This window comes from Schistocerca cancellata, chromosome 2 (assembly GCF_023864275.1).
Source record: "Schistocerca cancellata isolate TAMUIC-IGC-003103 chromosome 2, iqSchCanc2.1, whole genome shotgun sequence".
NCBI classification, from domain to species: domain Eukaryota; kingdom Metazoa; phylum Arthropoda; class Insecta; order Orthoptera; family Acrididae; genus Schistocerca; species Schistocerca cancellata.
Genome location: NC_064627.1, coordinates 1148774356 through 1148790343, shown reverse-complemented (window position 1 = coordinate 1148790343; position 15988 = coordinate 1148774356). Strand labels below are relative to the sequence as shown.

The following is a 15988-nucleotide window of genomic DNA, read 5'->3' as shown; positions in this document are numbered from 1 at the left end:
TTCCTTCAAATGATTCAACCAGTTTCCTTTCCATCCTGGCCGCAAAGAGTGTTCTGATACTTTCATCTTGTAGGCTGTCAATATTAAAAGGTAAATTTTCATCTTTCTCAATCTGGTTTGTTTTATTTATGTTACTTGTATTACTCCTTGCATTCTTCCATGGCCAGAAAGACTGCATTTTAATTAGATAGTGGTCTGATCCACACTGGGCTCCCCTGTAAGATCTGACGTCTACTGCTTTGAAACTACTTGTTTGCCTAATGATAATATAATCTATTATAGAACGAAGTTCTTTGGTGTTCTGTTGCCAAGTATATTTATGAATGTCCTTATGTTTGAAAAATGTGTTGGTAATTTTTAGATCAAATTGTTCACAAATTGCAACCAATCGTTCCCCATTGTCATTATATTCGTCCTCTCCATGTTTTCCTACTATTCTACAAGATTCTCTAATTCCTACCCTTCCATTCAGATCTCCCATGATAATCAGTTCCTTTCTTCTTGGGATTTTTTCAATAGTCTCCCTGAGGGTGTCCCAAAATTTATCTTTCACCTTATCTTTTGTGTCGTTTGTGGGTGCATATACGCCAATAATCACAACTTCCATAGCAAATAATGTCATTTCAACAGTTATAATACGTTGATTGATGAATGTCCAATTTGTGATTCTTTCTTTCCATGATTTCTTTATCATAATGGAGACTCCTGCTTTCGCTCTTACTGCTTTTGATACCCCACTCCAGATATGTACATAATTATCCAGTTCTTCTTCTTCTCCTTGGCCTTTCTTCTTTGTTTCAGAGAGTACGACAACATCCATGTTGAACATGTCAAGTTCTGCAGGTAGTAAATTTATTTTAGTGGAAACACCTTGCACATTCCAGCATCCAAACATAATTTTCCGTTTCTCATCGCCAGTTCGTCGTCCAAAGTTCCAATTTTTCCGAGGCATATTATTAGGTTTTTTAGCATTTTTATGTTTTTATGTGAGTGAGGGGCTGGCCCACTGCACAACCCCCAACCCGGAGGACCAGGTAATTTTTACTCAAGGTTTTCTTCCTTTAGCCTTTGATAAGCCAATATCATACTACAAGGCAGCAGTTGCTAGTTTTGGTCCACCCCAGGTATTTTATTTCCCCAGTACCCACCATATCTGGTGAGCATTCCCCTATCCGCCACCTGGGGAGGCGCCCGATGGGAGACCAGCAAACTCCACACGGGCGTAGTAGTTCTATTTGACCTATTTAAAATTACAATGAATTAGTGTTACATACTCATCAATTTCCATGAATTGTCCCTCTTAGAACTACCCCTAGTTTCTTAGACATAACAATCATCCTCTCCAACAGTCTCTCTTTTCTCCATATTGTGCTCGATTCTGTTAACTCAGTATGTCTTATCACTATATTGCGAAATCTGGTACTTAAAGTACAGGCACAAGAATTCAGCAAGAGCATCTAAAACATTGTTTACAAAAAGTGTATGTGATAATCACTGCAGTGCTGTACTGATCATAAGTGGCAGAAAAATAGCTTGAATCTTAAAATTCCCATCTTTCTGAAAGAGAGAGATTCAGAATACTGCACTCTACAAGCTCTTTGACAAGATGTATTCATTTAACCACAGCCAGTCTACCAGCTTCTGCCCCAAGGGGCTCGCCACTCTTTGGTGGGTTCATGCTCGGCTACCACAGCACCCACCCCCGCCTTTGCTGTGCTGCATGTCCATCCTCTTGCTATTCTTTTTCCCCTCACTTGGGGATCATGTCTGGGATGTTATTGGGAATGTTCTGCATTGTCTGTCACTGTTGGTGACTAGGTAATGTGTAATTCCCTGCCCCCAGGTCGACAGATAGTTTGCATGTAGCCCCTGGTACAGGCAGGCCCAGGGAGGGGTAATTGCCTGAGCTGCAACTCTCCCAAACTGTTGATTGGTACATCTGTCAGGTGTTCGGGAGGTGTGACCTGAGGTGACAGTCACCTAAGATGGGTGCACCCCATTGTGAAGGGGGCCCCCAGTTGGAAGCAGTCAATAAGCTTCCCAATCTTCATCTATGAAATGTAAACATCATGAGGCTAATGATTCTAAGACCCTTCCCGCTGCACCATGGTTCCTCGTAGTATCTCATACTGAGGACAGTCAGTCCTTCACCACAGTCAATCTGTTAATTATTCAGAATGGTGTTGATGCAGTTGCCAGCCCTGTGAAAGCTGCTCTCGTTTACAGAATGGCACTTCGCTTTTGGAGTCTACTTCTTATTCTCAAGCACAATTACTGCTTGCTGCCTTGCTTCACCACGGGTACCATGTTTGTGTGGAGGCCTATAGATCTTTGAATTCTTCCAGTGGTGTAATTTTTCACCAGGCTGCCCAATGGTCTAACCAAAGCCGAAATCCAAACTTGACTCTCTGACCGGGTTGTCATTGCCATCCATCGTGTAGTAAAGAAAGTAGATTGCTCCTTAGTGCCCACCTGCACCCTTTTTCTCACCTTTGATAGAGTGGTGCTTCCACCCAAGCTCAAAGCAGGCTGTGAAATTATCACAGCCCGCCCATACATTCTGAACCTGTTGCGCTGCTACCAGTGTGATCATTTCAACCACACTAGAACATGTTGTCGACACCCAGCCAAATGTGTCACCTGTGGTAGGGACGCGCACGAGGGAGATTGTCCACCACCTCCTCCCTGCTGTATCAACTGCAATGGCGGCCATGCCGCAGCCTCTCAGGATTGTCGTGTGTACCTTGATGAGTGGGCTGTCAAAGAGATCTAGGTAAAGGAAAAAGTGCCTTACCCAGTAGCTCGCAAGTTACTGGCTAGTCGCAAACCCTGCATTCTCCCGTCTGGCACCTATAGTTCAGTTCTTTTTACCCCTCGCTTAAAGAAGCACATGGCCACACAGATGTGACCTCCAGTTCAGCTCTAAGGTTGTAAAATCACCCACTGTCAATGTAACATTGGCATCCACCCGTCCAGCTGTGCAAGAAGCTGTCAAATTCTCGCCTCAAGGGGCGAAGCCACCAGCTACACAACCAGTAGGCAGGAAAGGACAGTAGTAGTACTCTCGTGAACACTTCCTCCATCCCTCCAGCCAAGTAACACCCGAGTATTCCTCTAACCAGAAAGATTTAAATAAGTCCACCAAAGGTAAACGGTCTGCTCCTTCACCAACTCAAAAATCCTCTTAAACGGTGTCGCCACGTGATACCTTAGCCCGCCTGGCTTCAGTGTCGCTGGTATGCATCACCAACCAGTTTTTTCAGCACTGGACTCCACATAGTGACTGCACAAGCAAGCCGATGCTTCTGTGGACCCCATGGAGCAGGAGCCTCGTGGTCCTGTGGCCTGTAGTAGCGACTCTTCACCGGCCGTCACTCGGTAGCTGACGAGGTGACACCCTGACATCTCTTTATCGTGACTCTCCTCCAATGGAACGTTCGCGGCCTTCGGTCCTGCGAAGAGAATTTATGGCTACTTTTAGCATCGCAGCATCCTCTGGTACTCTGCCTTCAGGAAATGAAACTGCGCTCTCACGACTGCATTGAGCTTTCACATTCCGTACACATTTGTTTTGACCTTCCCCCTGAGGTTGGCATTCCATCTCGTTGGGGGTATCGCACAGCTAGTATGGGATGACATTCATAGCCATCCCATCTCCCTGATTTCAAGCTGTTGCAATTTGCCTTTTCATTCCCCACCTGACCCTTTCCCTCTGTACCATTTATGTCCCTCCATCATTATGTCGCCAGGGCAGACTTCCTTCAGCTTATTGGGCAGCTCTCTCCCCCATTTTTGCTACTCGGTGACTTTAATGCACATCATCTGCTTTGGGGTTCTCCCAAGACCTGTCAGAGTGGTGCCCTCTTGGCTGACCTTCTTAATCAACTTAACCTCTTCTGCCTCGACACTGGAGCACCCACTTTCGTTTCCAGCTCCTCGCACACGTATTCCCATTTGGATCTATCCTTCTGCACTGCCCAGCTTGCCCATCGTCTAGAGTGATCCATTCTCTCTGACGCCTTCTCGAGCAACCATTTCCCCATGCACTATCTGTTTGCTAACTCCTACCCCATCTGCATGCACATCCAAATGGCAGCTTAGTAAGGCTAATTGGCAGCTTTACTCTTCCCTGCTGACCTTCTAAAGAAAAATAGTTTTTCTAGTTGTGATGACCAGGTGGAATACCTCTCAAATGTTATACTTAATGCTGCAGAATGTTCCATTCCTCACACCTCCTCTTTGCCATGTCGTCTCCAAGTCCATTGGTGGACTGAAGCATGCCGCAATGCAGTTCTGCACGGAGACGTGCTCCCCTCATTTTTAACCATCATCCTACAATGGTGAACTGCATTCATTGTAAACAGATGTGTGCAATGTGTCCTCACTTTCTTAGAGACAGCAAAAAAGCTAGCCAGATTCCATTCACTAGTCCTTTCAACAGTTCCACCCCTCCCTCTGTCATGTGGGCCAACCTGCGATGGCTCCATTCCCCAATTTCCAGCCTGATAGTAGCATACGATGTCCTCGTGAACCCCATTGCTATCTCAAACACCCTGGATTGCCATTTTGCAGAAGTCACAAGCTCTTCCCACTATCACCCTACTTTCCTCCACTGGAAACAAGTGGAGGAGGCTCAGGCAGGTACCCTTCTGTTCCTTGACTCATGAGTGTTTTGTCGGTCCATTGAAGGGTTTGCAGGAGATCTTGTTACCCCCTCTGCCCCAAATGGGCAGCGACTGTCGGGGCATGGTGGTCCACCACAGCTCTTGCCATACTAACTCTTCTGCTCATCTTGCCCTTTCTCACTTGTTCAGTTTGACTTGGTTTTCTGCCTCTGTTTTCATTTGCTTGTATCATCCTGCCTTTGTCACTAGTCTTTCTGGGTATTGGTGGATGGGGTGCCTCTGGTAAATGGTAGGGATATGTCCCCCATTGCACTTTCTGCCTTTGGGGGCCTCCTGCTGTTTCCTGGATGGGGTACCTCACCTGCCTTTCATCATTTTCACCCTTTTCCTTTTCCCTGTTCCCTTTTCTAGGATTTAGTGGGCTTTGGTAGACCTTGGGGGTTTTATTCCCTTTTGTTTTGTGCACTAGGCTTTTCTTTGGTATGTGGTTTTGTTGACTTTGACTCTTCCAGGTAGGAAGGACTGATCACCTTGTAGTTTGGTCCCTTTAATCATTAAAGCTATCAATCACAAATTTTTAGTAGTTGAATGCTTTTTGTAGCTGGCAAATCCTATGAAAAGTCTTGCTTTTTCTTAAGTCTTGTTTTCATTATGAAGTGCATCTGAACTGCCTCTTGTGTGCTTTTGCCTGTTCTGAAGCTAAGCTGGTAGTTTTCTAACAATTCCTCGGTTTTCAGTTCTATACCCCATAGAAGACACAAGTGAAAGACCTGCCCAATTAGTCTGCTCACTATGTCCTGTTAAGACTCCGTTAGTGCCATTTTGCACCCTGCTGAAGGATGGGCTACCTGTAACAGGAACCAGTCTCTGTAAAGATTGGAAGGTAGGAGACGAGGTACTGGCAGAAGTAAAGCTGTGAGGACAGGGCGTGAGTCGTGCTTGGGTAGCTCAGTTAGTAGAGCACTTGCCCGCGAAAGGGAGAGGTCCCGAATTAGAGTCTCGGTCTGGCATACAGTTTTAATCTGCCATGAAGTTTCAGGAACCATGTCATTTACTAACACATCTGCCCTTTTGCCTTTAGGGCAAAACAATCTATATACATATGACCAGAATACACTTATCTTTTGGATGATTCACCACGCCTCAATTGTATCCATGACATTCCAAATTTAAGAATGTTCCATTCAATGTAATGTACATGGTTTCAATGAGTGCTTCACAACCTGTCCCTCAGTATTATTTCTGAATTATGTAGATGGAAAGCCTTCCTGCAGCATATTTTCTTGTCTTTTCTTACCTTTTCTTCCTTTATCTCTGCTAGTCACTGTGTTCTGCTTATTTCTGCCCCCCTCCCCCCACTCTTATTTCCATTCATTCCATCCTTCAGCCCTCTTACCAGCCTTTAAACAGCCTCCCCCCCCCCCCCCACCACCACCACCACCACCACCACCACCACACCACATTCCCTCCCCCCCCCCCCCCAATTACCAAGTTCCTCTGCTTTAACACCCCCCCCCTCCCCCCATTCCCCGTGTACCCTTTGCCAATGTGATCTATTTAATTAAGTTTCCAACTAAACTGATGTTCAATTTTGGTGTTACTGCTATGTTACCAGTGAACAGTTTCATGCTGACTTTCTATTTGTGATGACAAACTCTTATATAAATATAGTTATTTGCTTCGTCATTCCCTCTTTAACAAGCAAATTAAATATTGGTCATGACTATGAGCAACTTTGCCATACATGCATCCTGATTATTGCAACATCTATATTCTATTAGTGCTTGGTTGATTTGGGGCCGGCTGGTGTGGCCAAGGGGTTCTAGGCTCTTCAGTCTGGAACTGTGCGACCGCTACGGTCGCAGGTTTGAATCCTGCCTCAGGCATGGATGTGTGTGGTGTCCTTAGGTTAGTTACATTCAAGTAGTTGTAAGTTCTAGGGGACTGATGACCTCAGATGTTAAGTCCCATAGTGCTCAGAGCCATTAGAACAGTTGTTTGGGGAGGCACCAAACAGCAAGGCCATTGGTCCCATTGGATTAAGGAAGGATGGGGAAAGAAATCAGCCATGACCTTTCAAAGGAACCATCCTGGCATTTGTCTTAAGATTTCCGTGATTTGCTTAAATCGCTTAAGTCAGGATGACCAGGTGTGGGTTTCAACTGTTGTCCTCCTGAATGAGAGTCCTGTGAGCTAACCACTGCACCACCTCACTCAGTCCCATCAGAGGTGTCCACTCCATTATGATTCTCATAAAGAGAATGAATTAGCCCTTCATAAATGTAGTTGACAGCACACAGCTGCAGAATGGAAAAAAAAAATTTCCATTTTGTTATCAAATACCTATTTGAAATCTGTGAATAGTGAGTGTGAGTGTGTGTGTGTGTGTGTGTGTGTGTGTGTGTCCTCATGTGCCCTCTGTTATCAGCAATAGAGCTGGAATTGATTGTCAAGAGTAACATTAACCTTGTTTCATAATGTTTTCAATTTTTTCTTCTGTTCCTTAATGAAGTATTGTTGTATATCTTCTGTATGACCTTATTTTTTCCTTATGATAACAATTTTTACACTATCAGAATTTTCCATGATATTTCTATTTGTGTATTTAAAAAAAAATTTCATCACAGGTTATATGAGTACTTTGACAACAAAGTTTAGAATGCAGACAGCAATAAGAAGTGATGACAGGATAAGACTCATGAATGAAATCATATCTGGAATCCAAGTAATAAAGATGTATGCCTGGGAGAAACCATTTGAAAAGATGGTACATTTTGCTAGAAGGTAATGGAAAAATTTAATATCGTCATACTTAACTGGTAAATTACACGGAAGATATGCGTGTTGAAATTTTTGTTGTAATGAGACTGCAAAATTGTTTGGAATGAGAATATGAAATTAATCACCTGCCTGTCTCTCTACTTCTCACATGTACTTTGGTCAGTAAGTAATTAACATATTTTCAGTATACATATGTCAGAAATGTCTCTCAAGGTGTGTGTGCAATGAGCTAGTAGTCAAAAAGTTGGATTGGTGAGACTAGTTCACATGAGGTGATGTGTTTATTTCAGTACATTCCAATTTGACACTTCAACTTTGCATGGTGTTCTATTGTTTAAGAAAAATCAATCCTGGAATGTCTCCAGGCAACTGAAAGCATTTCTATACAAATATATTACATGCATGTGCTGTGAAGTTTGATTTGAAAAAGCTGTGTGTGATGCACTTACTTGGATGCAGTTAGCAGAAATAGTCATATTTAACAATTATCCATTTTCTGCCACTATAATTTTGCTGAGTAATGAAACATTGAACCTCAAATTTTCAGTCGAGAGGTCAGGGTTTTAAGAGGAGCATCATATTTGCGAGGAATTCATTGCGCATTCATGGTGTTCACTGAAAGAACATCTCTGTATATCACACTTGTAGCTTACACACTACTCGGACATTCAGTTACCGCTGAGAAGGTATGTGCAATTTGAAGTGAAATTATAATATTGCAGATATTCTAAGAGCAATTGGTAACATATTGTTCGTCTTCAGGTATTCTCACTGGCTCAGTTTTTCAACGCCCTGCAGTTGTGCATGGCTATCTGTTATCCATCAGCTGTGCAATTTTCAGCTGAAGCAAAAGTATCTATTCGAAGGTTAGAGGTGAGTTTACCATCTTATCAAATTGTAAACAAAGGTTCTGGGAATAAATTCATGTAGAGTAGTCATTTTTATTTATTATTTGTAGGCATTTCTAATGCAAGAGGAACATGTGCCAAGGGTTGTAAGTGGTCCAGCAGAGGAAAAGGGTACACATGCAAATGGTTTAGTGATGAAAGGAGTGTGTGCGAAGTGGGCTCCTGGCTCAATATCAGAGACCTTATCAAGTATAAATTTACATGTGAAACCGGGAAAGCTGTGTGCTGTTATTGGTCCAGTCGGAGCAGGAAAGGTATGTTTTAATAGAAAACTTGTTCCTTTGGTAATTGTTCCTACATATATCATTATTAATGGGGCTTCTGATGCTGCTGCAAGGGCTCAATTCTGCTACTCAGGATTTTTAGCTGTTCTGTACCCTTTGTTGATTTCATCTTTGCTATCTGTAGGAACTTCTATCGCTCAAGCACAAACACTGGTTGTGTCTTTGTGGTAACAAGCTTGGGGAGATCAAACCCATCCTTGTGGTTTGGGTAACTTCCTTGTGTATAACTCGCACATAATTTCAGCTGTACTATGAATTGGGCACTGCCTTTTAAGCCATTTTCGTCTATTAAGTGGTGGCCCTATACCACTTAGTAATTATTGTAACAAGCCACTGATGGTATGCCACTTTGTAACAGTGTCTGTTCTTTTCATCCTTTACATTTTAACATATTTGTCACTTCATCTATCAGAAGTTAACAGTACACACATCACAGACTGTAGAACATGTTCTACTATTTAATTGCAATAGTAACATGACTACTGAAATTTAATTTTTGACTATGGACTACTGTGGTCTTTAAAAACATTTACCGGCCAGAATCTTAAGTGTTGGTTGTACTAATTGTTTGTTTCATCTCTCCTCCATGTTGATTGCTTTTTAACTAGCATTTCAGATCATACATCATTAGTCCTTAGTTTTACCTAACAATGTCTGGCTCCAGAGCGTCATCTAACTCCATGAATCAGTGAGTGCCTTACACAGAAAGTGTCTTTGATTCAGGCACATACGATGTCAGCTGTTCCATGGCTTAAAGCTAAAGTAGTATGTGCATGTATCAAAAGGAGGGGAAACAGTTTGTGACTCTAAGGTGGTCAAATACATGAATTACGTGATGAATGCTCATTTAAAAAGTTTTATATTGAGTGCACTGTCATTGGTCAAAAACAGTTAGAATGCACACAAACACGTGATGATTTAATTTTAATTTAGAATCGAACATGGTTTTCACACTGCGGTATATACATAAAATGTTTTGGAAGACATGGACTGTCAACGGAAACTATTAAATACCAAAAACTCTTAATAAATGACATCTTATGTACACCATGAGCTGCACTACAAATGCTGTATTTGCCAAAATCTGTTTTTTGGCTTATAACTAATCATCAATGGCATCTGATACAGAGGAACAAACAACTGTATGTGCATACATTTCTACAAAATGATAAAAGATCGCAAATAGTAGTAATATGTCTACTTGAGGTGTCCAGAAGCAAAATGCAGCGATTGCACTAGAACAGTATTTTCGGGAAACACAAACTTCTTACTTACTTCATATGGCAGATATTCAAATCCCTTTTCGTCATAGATGTATGCTTACCTAAGGAGTATATTTCTGACAATCCCTGATCGCTCAGCTTTTATTTTGCTAGTTATTACTTAAAATAATTTGCATTCGGAGTTTTGCCTCTGTTCCCAGGGATCTACAAAGTTACGCTTCTGCAGAGATCGATGTGCATATATTATCATTACATAAAAATACACACACCTTAATACTGTTACAAAAGATTTATTGACTAAAACGGAATGTGATTACAAAGTATGCTACATTAAACAATAGTTTGAAAGTAGTTAATACGTCACAAGCTTTAAAGTCCTGTCCCGTCCCCTCCCCTCTAAAATACAATGGCAACTCATTGTCCTCTGGATGAATTTCAAAGTCTGAATCTCTGTCTGCATTGTTCCTAGCTGTCTGACAATCGAATACATCCTTGTAGAAAGCAAGCTTTTCTTTTTATTCCCAAGAGTGCCCAAAATGCTTTTTGAGCAGGAAATCAATATCCCTCACTTTAGCTTCCTTTAAGGCTCTTCCAATTCTGATAATGTTTGGCTACATGGGCGAGTAGGCTTTGCCTCATCTGCATATCCCTCTTCCTTCACCAGCGTCCATTCTATAAGCCATTTCACCTCTTACTAGTGTGTTTCTTTGTTTACTTCTGGTGATCACAACCCGCTTTACAGGGGCAAATCTGAAGTGCCATTGACGTGATGGTTTAATGACATCTGCAACTGCATCCTTCCAACACAGATTGTTGACATCTACCCCTAATTGCAAAACTGTTCCGTGAGCCACAAACACTTCATTGTTCTCACTCGGTGAGGTAATTGTGACTTTAGACGTGAGAACCTTTTCTATTCGGTCAAAAATTCTGTCAGGTGGTAGAAACGAATGTCCAACCACTGGATAGAGTATCTTCACTCGTTTCACATTTACAGGAGCTTCTTGAGTTAGCCAATAGCGCAGCATACCCAACATCGTCTGGTTTTTGTTTTGACCTCCACAATTGTCTGAAATCAGTCGGATGGTATGGATGTCAGTTAGGTCTGTAGATGTTAACCTGTGATGTACAAAAGACACTATTTCATTGGATCCCTTTGCAAAGTCTCTTTCCATGTGTATATAAATGTGTTCTCCTTGTTTTGCCGTGAACCAGATGGTCCTTGACAGATTGTAAAATTACACACGCACATTTGACATGTATAATAAGCACTTTGATCATGCAGTTGAGGCAGTGGAAGGTTTTTCTGGCAGTCAAGTGTCAGGATTATTTCACCATTGTCCTCAACTTTCAGTATATCATAAAAAGCATTTGCCTTAGCTTTGTGTAGAGCAAGTTGTGTTGTCAATTCTTGTTTCTTCACCTCAGCTCCAGTTGTTCAGGTTAATTGCTTTATTTGTTGTTCTAAACTGATGCACACTGAGCAACAGTCGGTTTCTGGGGAAGTGAAACTGATATTATAGTCAGATACAAAAATATATCTCAAAAACTCGTATGTAACTTTGTCCACAGTTTTCTTTGGATCCACATTAAACATTTTCCAAAGCTTTGCAATCGATAATTCACTGGACATGGAGTGTCTACTGATGTTTTTTCCACAGCAGTAGTGTGATTGCACTGGTTTCAGCTTCTCAATAAATTCCTTAACTGAACCTCATTTTCCTTGATAAATGTTCGCCAATTGGTCTCCACCTCTTCTTTCAATTGGAGCTTCTCCTGTCTGTAAGTATCATATACAGACTCCTTGTATTCTCGCTGTTGATATGCCAAGAACACTAGTAAACATCTTTTGGCACATGCGCAATTGCTGAGTTTGGTCTACCGCTTTCAGATGGGCAAACAGTATCTGATTGAAATTTTTATGTTTTTCCTGGAATCTGTTGCTTCACTCCGACGCCTCCTCGGAGATTCGACTGATGTGTGTATAATTATAAACTCGTCCTGTTTAATTTTGTCTGCAGCTTTGTAAAAGGTCTGATGTTATCTCCTTATATCCTGCATTGATACTCTTGCACACTGGTATACTGATGAAGCTGCGTGCTTGCAGTGGGGACGAACTGGAAACCCACGGGCGGAACATCTACCAGAGAACAGTACTAATAAGGAGAAAGCTAGGATAATGCACTAAAAAAATCATATACTGTACCTCGTTTTCCTAAATAATTGATTATAAAATCAATTATGCACTGTTCATTCAAGAAAATTGTTCCTGACTGCAGCCATACGAAATGACCGTAATTTATGTTGACATAAACCCAAAACATCTCAGTGTAACTTACTGTTTACAGAAATGTTGGTAATGAAGTTCTTATTGTTTCCATGCAGTGAAATAGCACAAAATACTAGGGTATCTTACTAAATGTTACCTCACACGTTTTGCTTTGTTCCTCTTCCAGTCGGAAGGATTGGGCGATTTTTACGGCTTTTTTCTTTTGGAACTGATTGTACATGTCTTCCATCAGTAACATCCATGACTATGGGGGAAATGATAAAGCACTCTTCGTAATTTATCCAAACAGCAATACCAAAAACACCCTCCATGCACTCACAAACAAGCCAAGCTAAGAAAAACGCGCCAATATGGCTAGGTAACAGTTGATGTGCTACTGTTTTTTGTTTCACATTAGTTTGCAGTAGGGACAACTTGACAAATTGCCATCCATAGGCTCAAAAGTAAAGTTCATGAAGTAGTAAGCTGGGAAGACTGTATTATTTGTACAAAATACATAATGTGTACAAAGCGAGTTTTGCATCTTCAAACTTTTTAATAATGACACATGCTAAGGATACACAAAGTTCTGCTTCTTTATCATACAGTGGATTCACTCAGTTTTTCTTTGCAACCAGAAGTGGAAAGACAGAGTTTTGCATCTATAGACAGTTTTCAAAGTACATTTTTGGGCAAAAAAAAGGTGTTTTGTTCGTGTTTTAAGAGCATACTAGATAGATGGCAGCACAAAGAACAAAATGGTGGCACTAACTCGTTTTTGAGAAAAAGTGGATTTACAGCAGTTTGCATCTGGACGCCTCACTTAATTATGCACTTCTGTACCAATGACGTGCTTGTCTGATCTGAGGCTTTCCCAGCGAATGTGCTGTATCCAAGGTTCTCGGGTGTCCAGCCAGATCCGATTGTCGAAGTTCCACAATATTTAGGCGAATAACCATTCCGCCATCATCAGGTGGTGCTGATGGAAGTCCATCAGCACCACATAATGATGGCGGTACGGTTATTCACTGAAATATTGTGGAACTTCGACGATTGGATCTGGCTGGACACCTTGGATACATGACGTGCTTGTCATTTAATATGGCAGGCTCTGAAGTATGTTCTGCAACATAGTATATAGCTTGTCATGTATGTTTCAGATGCCAAACTTCAGACGGTGACAGTTCTTGATAATCAGTCTCTGCCGGTCCATTATGGCTTGGGGGACATTGGCTGGTACATATTTCTTGACTCAAAAAACTTTACCAGCAGCCGTATGTTTCGGTTTATTTTATTTTATATCTCAAAAGCTACCAGCTTTGGCAACTCAATATTGCCATCTTCAGGCCTCGTACACTATTATCATATTAACAATCTTATTGAATGATGCCATAAAACTGGAATTGTAAATCCGATCATTATGCAACAGATTCCCGTTCACCAACGGCTGTTGGTAAAGTCTTTTGAACCAAGAATTTCCTGATAATGTTTGACATAACTGTCATATAGAAGAAACTTAGGATTGAGAAGTCAGGGAGTCTACATTACCTGTCTTTCATTGTTTCTAAGATCATATTTCTATTTGTCTGTTAGCTGCATTCATATAATTATGTAAATCACAATTTTTGACAACCAGTGTGTGAAGATAGTGTGTGTAAATCTCTTCTGAAATATTTAATAATCTGCATTTTCCTGCTTTGTGGAGAACAATGATGATTCTGTTAACTACATTAGCATAATATTTGTTTTCCCTTAAATGAGCATTGAATGTTGAGGAATTGGCTTCACTAACATTAGTATGTTCTCTAAACCTCATTTGAAAGGTTCTCACTGTTTGCCCAACATACTCCATCACAATCGGTACATGCTACTTCATACACCACTGACATGTTAAATATTTGGCTATTATCAGTACTGTTTATAAGACATGGTCTTACATTGTTCTCTGGCCTGAAGTCAATTTGAAGTCTAGTTTTTGAAACAAATGACTTAATCTGTCAAAGTGACCTCTGTATGGTAGGGTTGCAAACTTAGCTTTTTCTGCTTGTGTGCTCATTTCTAATGTAATTAGATTCCTAGTCTTAGAGTTCTTTCTGATTCTTGTGTATAGTTTAACTAGTTCTGGGTCATAACCATTGTGAAATGTTACCTTCTCCAGTGTATGTAATTCGGTGATAAGTCACCTCACTTAAAGGATATTTGATTAACCTGTCAATTGCTGATTGGAAATAAAATGCTTTATGGGATTGTGGCTAGCAAGAACTGCTGTGAATTATGCTGTCAGATGTAGTAGGTTTTCCACATATGTCAAAAACATGTGTATCTCTTCCTCTTTTAATTGTCACATCCAGAAAGTTAATACTCCCATTTTCTTCATCTATTATGGTGAAGATGATGGTCTAATGTAACTGATAGTCATTGTTAATCCATATCAGCTTCCTCAAGAGCACCATCAAACAAGACTAATGTGTCATCTACGTAATGTTGATAGTATATGACTTTCTTATTTAGGGGTGTACAAAGTAACATGTAGTGATCGTGATAAATTTTATGTTGGGCAAACAGGGAGAATCTTTGAAACAAGGTTCAGAGAACATATTTGCAATCTTACACAGTTTGCATATTATATCTTCACATGCCAACTGTAAAAAATTGTGATTAACATATTTATATGAATGCATGTCACAGACATGTGTAAATATTGTCTTAGAAACAGAGGCAGGTAATGTAGACTACTAGACATTTCATTTCTGGCTTTATGCAATATGTCTATTTTGTCGAACAAATAACACAAATGACAAAGTGAGTACTATTTTATAGAACTTACTCCAGAGCCTGTCGTATTACCTAACAAGCAATGTCAATGGTGTAATTGTGTCTAATGTAAGTAGACTTACATTACTAATACATATGTACAACTATTATTTTGAAGAAATCGATGCTCATGCAGTTGTTTGTTCCTCTGTATCAGATTCCACTGATGATGGGTTATAAACCTGAAAACCAGTTTTGGAAAATAAAACATTTGTTGTTCAGCTCATGGTGTATAGATAACGTCATTTAATAAATATCTGAAAGCTGTGAAGCATCAAGCATTCAATATTTTTATGCCAAAAAAATGCATAACAGTAATACACGAGAAACTAAAAAAAACCTTAATCTTATTTCATGAGGTCTGTTAAAAACATCTATTGTAATGCCATTTCTCTTATCTCATGATAGTCTCAGTTACGTACTCTGAGTTCCATAAATTGCATATGTTGTTGTTGTACATATTTATCTTCATAAACAGCAACAAATTGTTTTAAATGCTATGTATATTGTTAAGATTTTCTCCAGTGAACTGAGTTTGCTGTAGTAAGGAGCTATAAATTAAATTTGTTCTTTTTTTGTTTTATCAAGCTTCTTAATCAATAATAACTGTCTATTATTCTATATAAATAGGCTCTAATAATTTTATTCTAGAGCTCTCTGCTTCATGCAGTTCTCGGTGAACTTCCAATTACTGGCGGTTCAATAAGTGCTGATGAGAAGATTTCATATGCGTCCCAAGATCCATGGTTGTTTGTTGGGTCTGTACGGCAAAATATTTTGTTTGGACAACCATATGATTCAAAAAAGTATCGTGAAGTCATAAGAGCGTGTGCACTTACAAGAGATTTTGAACTTTTTCCCCACGGTGATAAAACAATTGTTGGAGAAAGAGGTGTAGCTCTGAGCGGTGGTCAGAGAGCAAGAATAAACCTTGCACGGTGAGTTATTATCGTTTGATTCTGAAATTGTGTTAATTAGTTGTAAAACTATTACAGTGTGGTGGGTTTATGTAGCTTTGTAATTTTGGTAAACCTTAGTTTAACACACTTGTATTTGTAGTATTGTCTTTTGGCTCACAAGGATG

General features: G+C 40.4%; 1 protein-coding gene across 1 annotated transcript in view; it reads left to right on the top strand.

The window, feature by feature from the left end:
* LOC126161283 (ATP-binding cassette sub-family C member 4-like) overlaps positions 1–15988 on the top strand; it is a 260323-nt gene that overhangs the window by 148116 nt on the left and 96219 nt on the right. The window contains exons 6-10 of the mRNA XM_049917023.1: positions 7253–7409; positions 7954–8092; positions 8169–8279; positions 8365–8568; positions 15556–15842. Of these exons, the coding sequence (XP_049772980.1) occupies positions 7253–7409; positions 7954–8092; positions 8169–8279; positions 8365–8568; positions 15556–15842 (898 nt within the window). The remainder of the gene's footprint in view (positions 1–7252; positions 7410–7953; positions 8093–8168; positions 8280–8364; positions 8569–15555; positions 15843–15988) is intronic.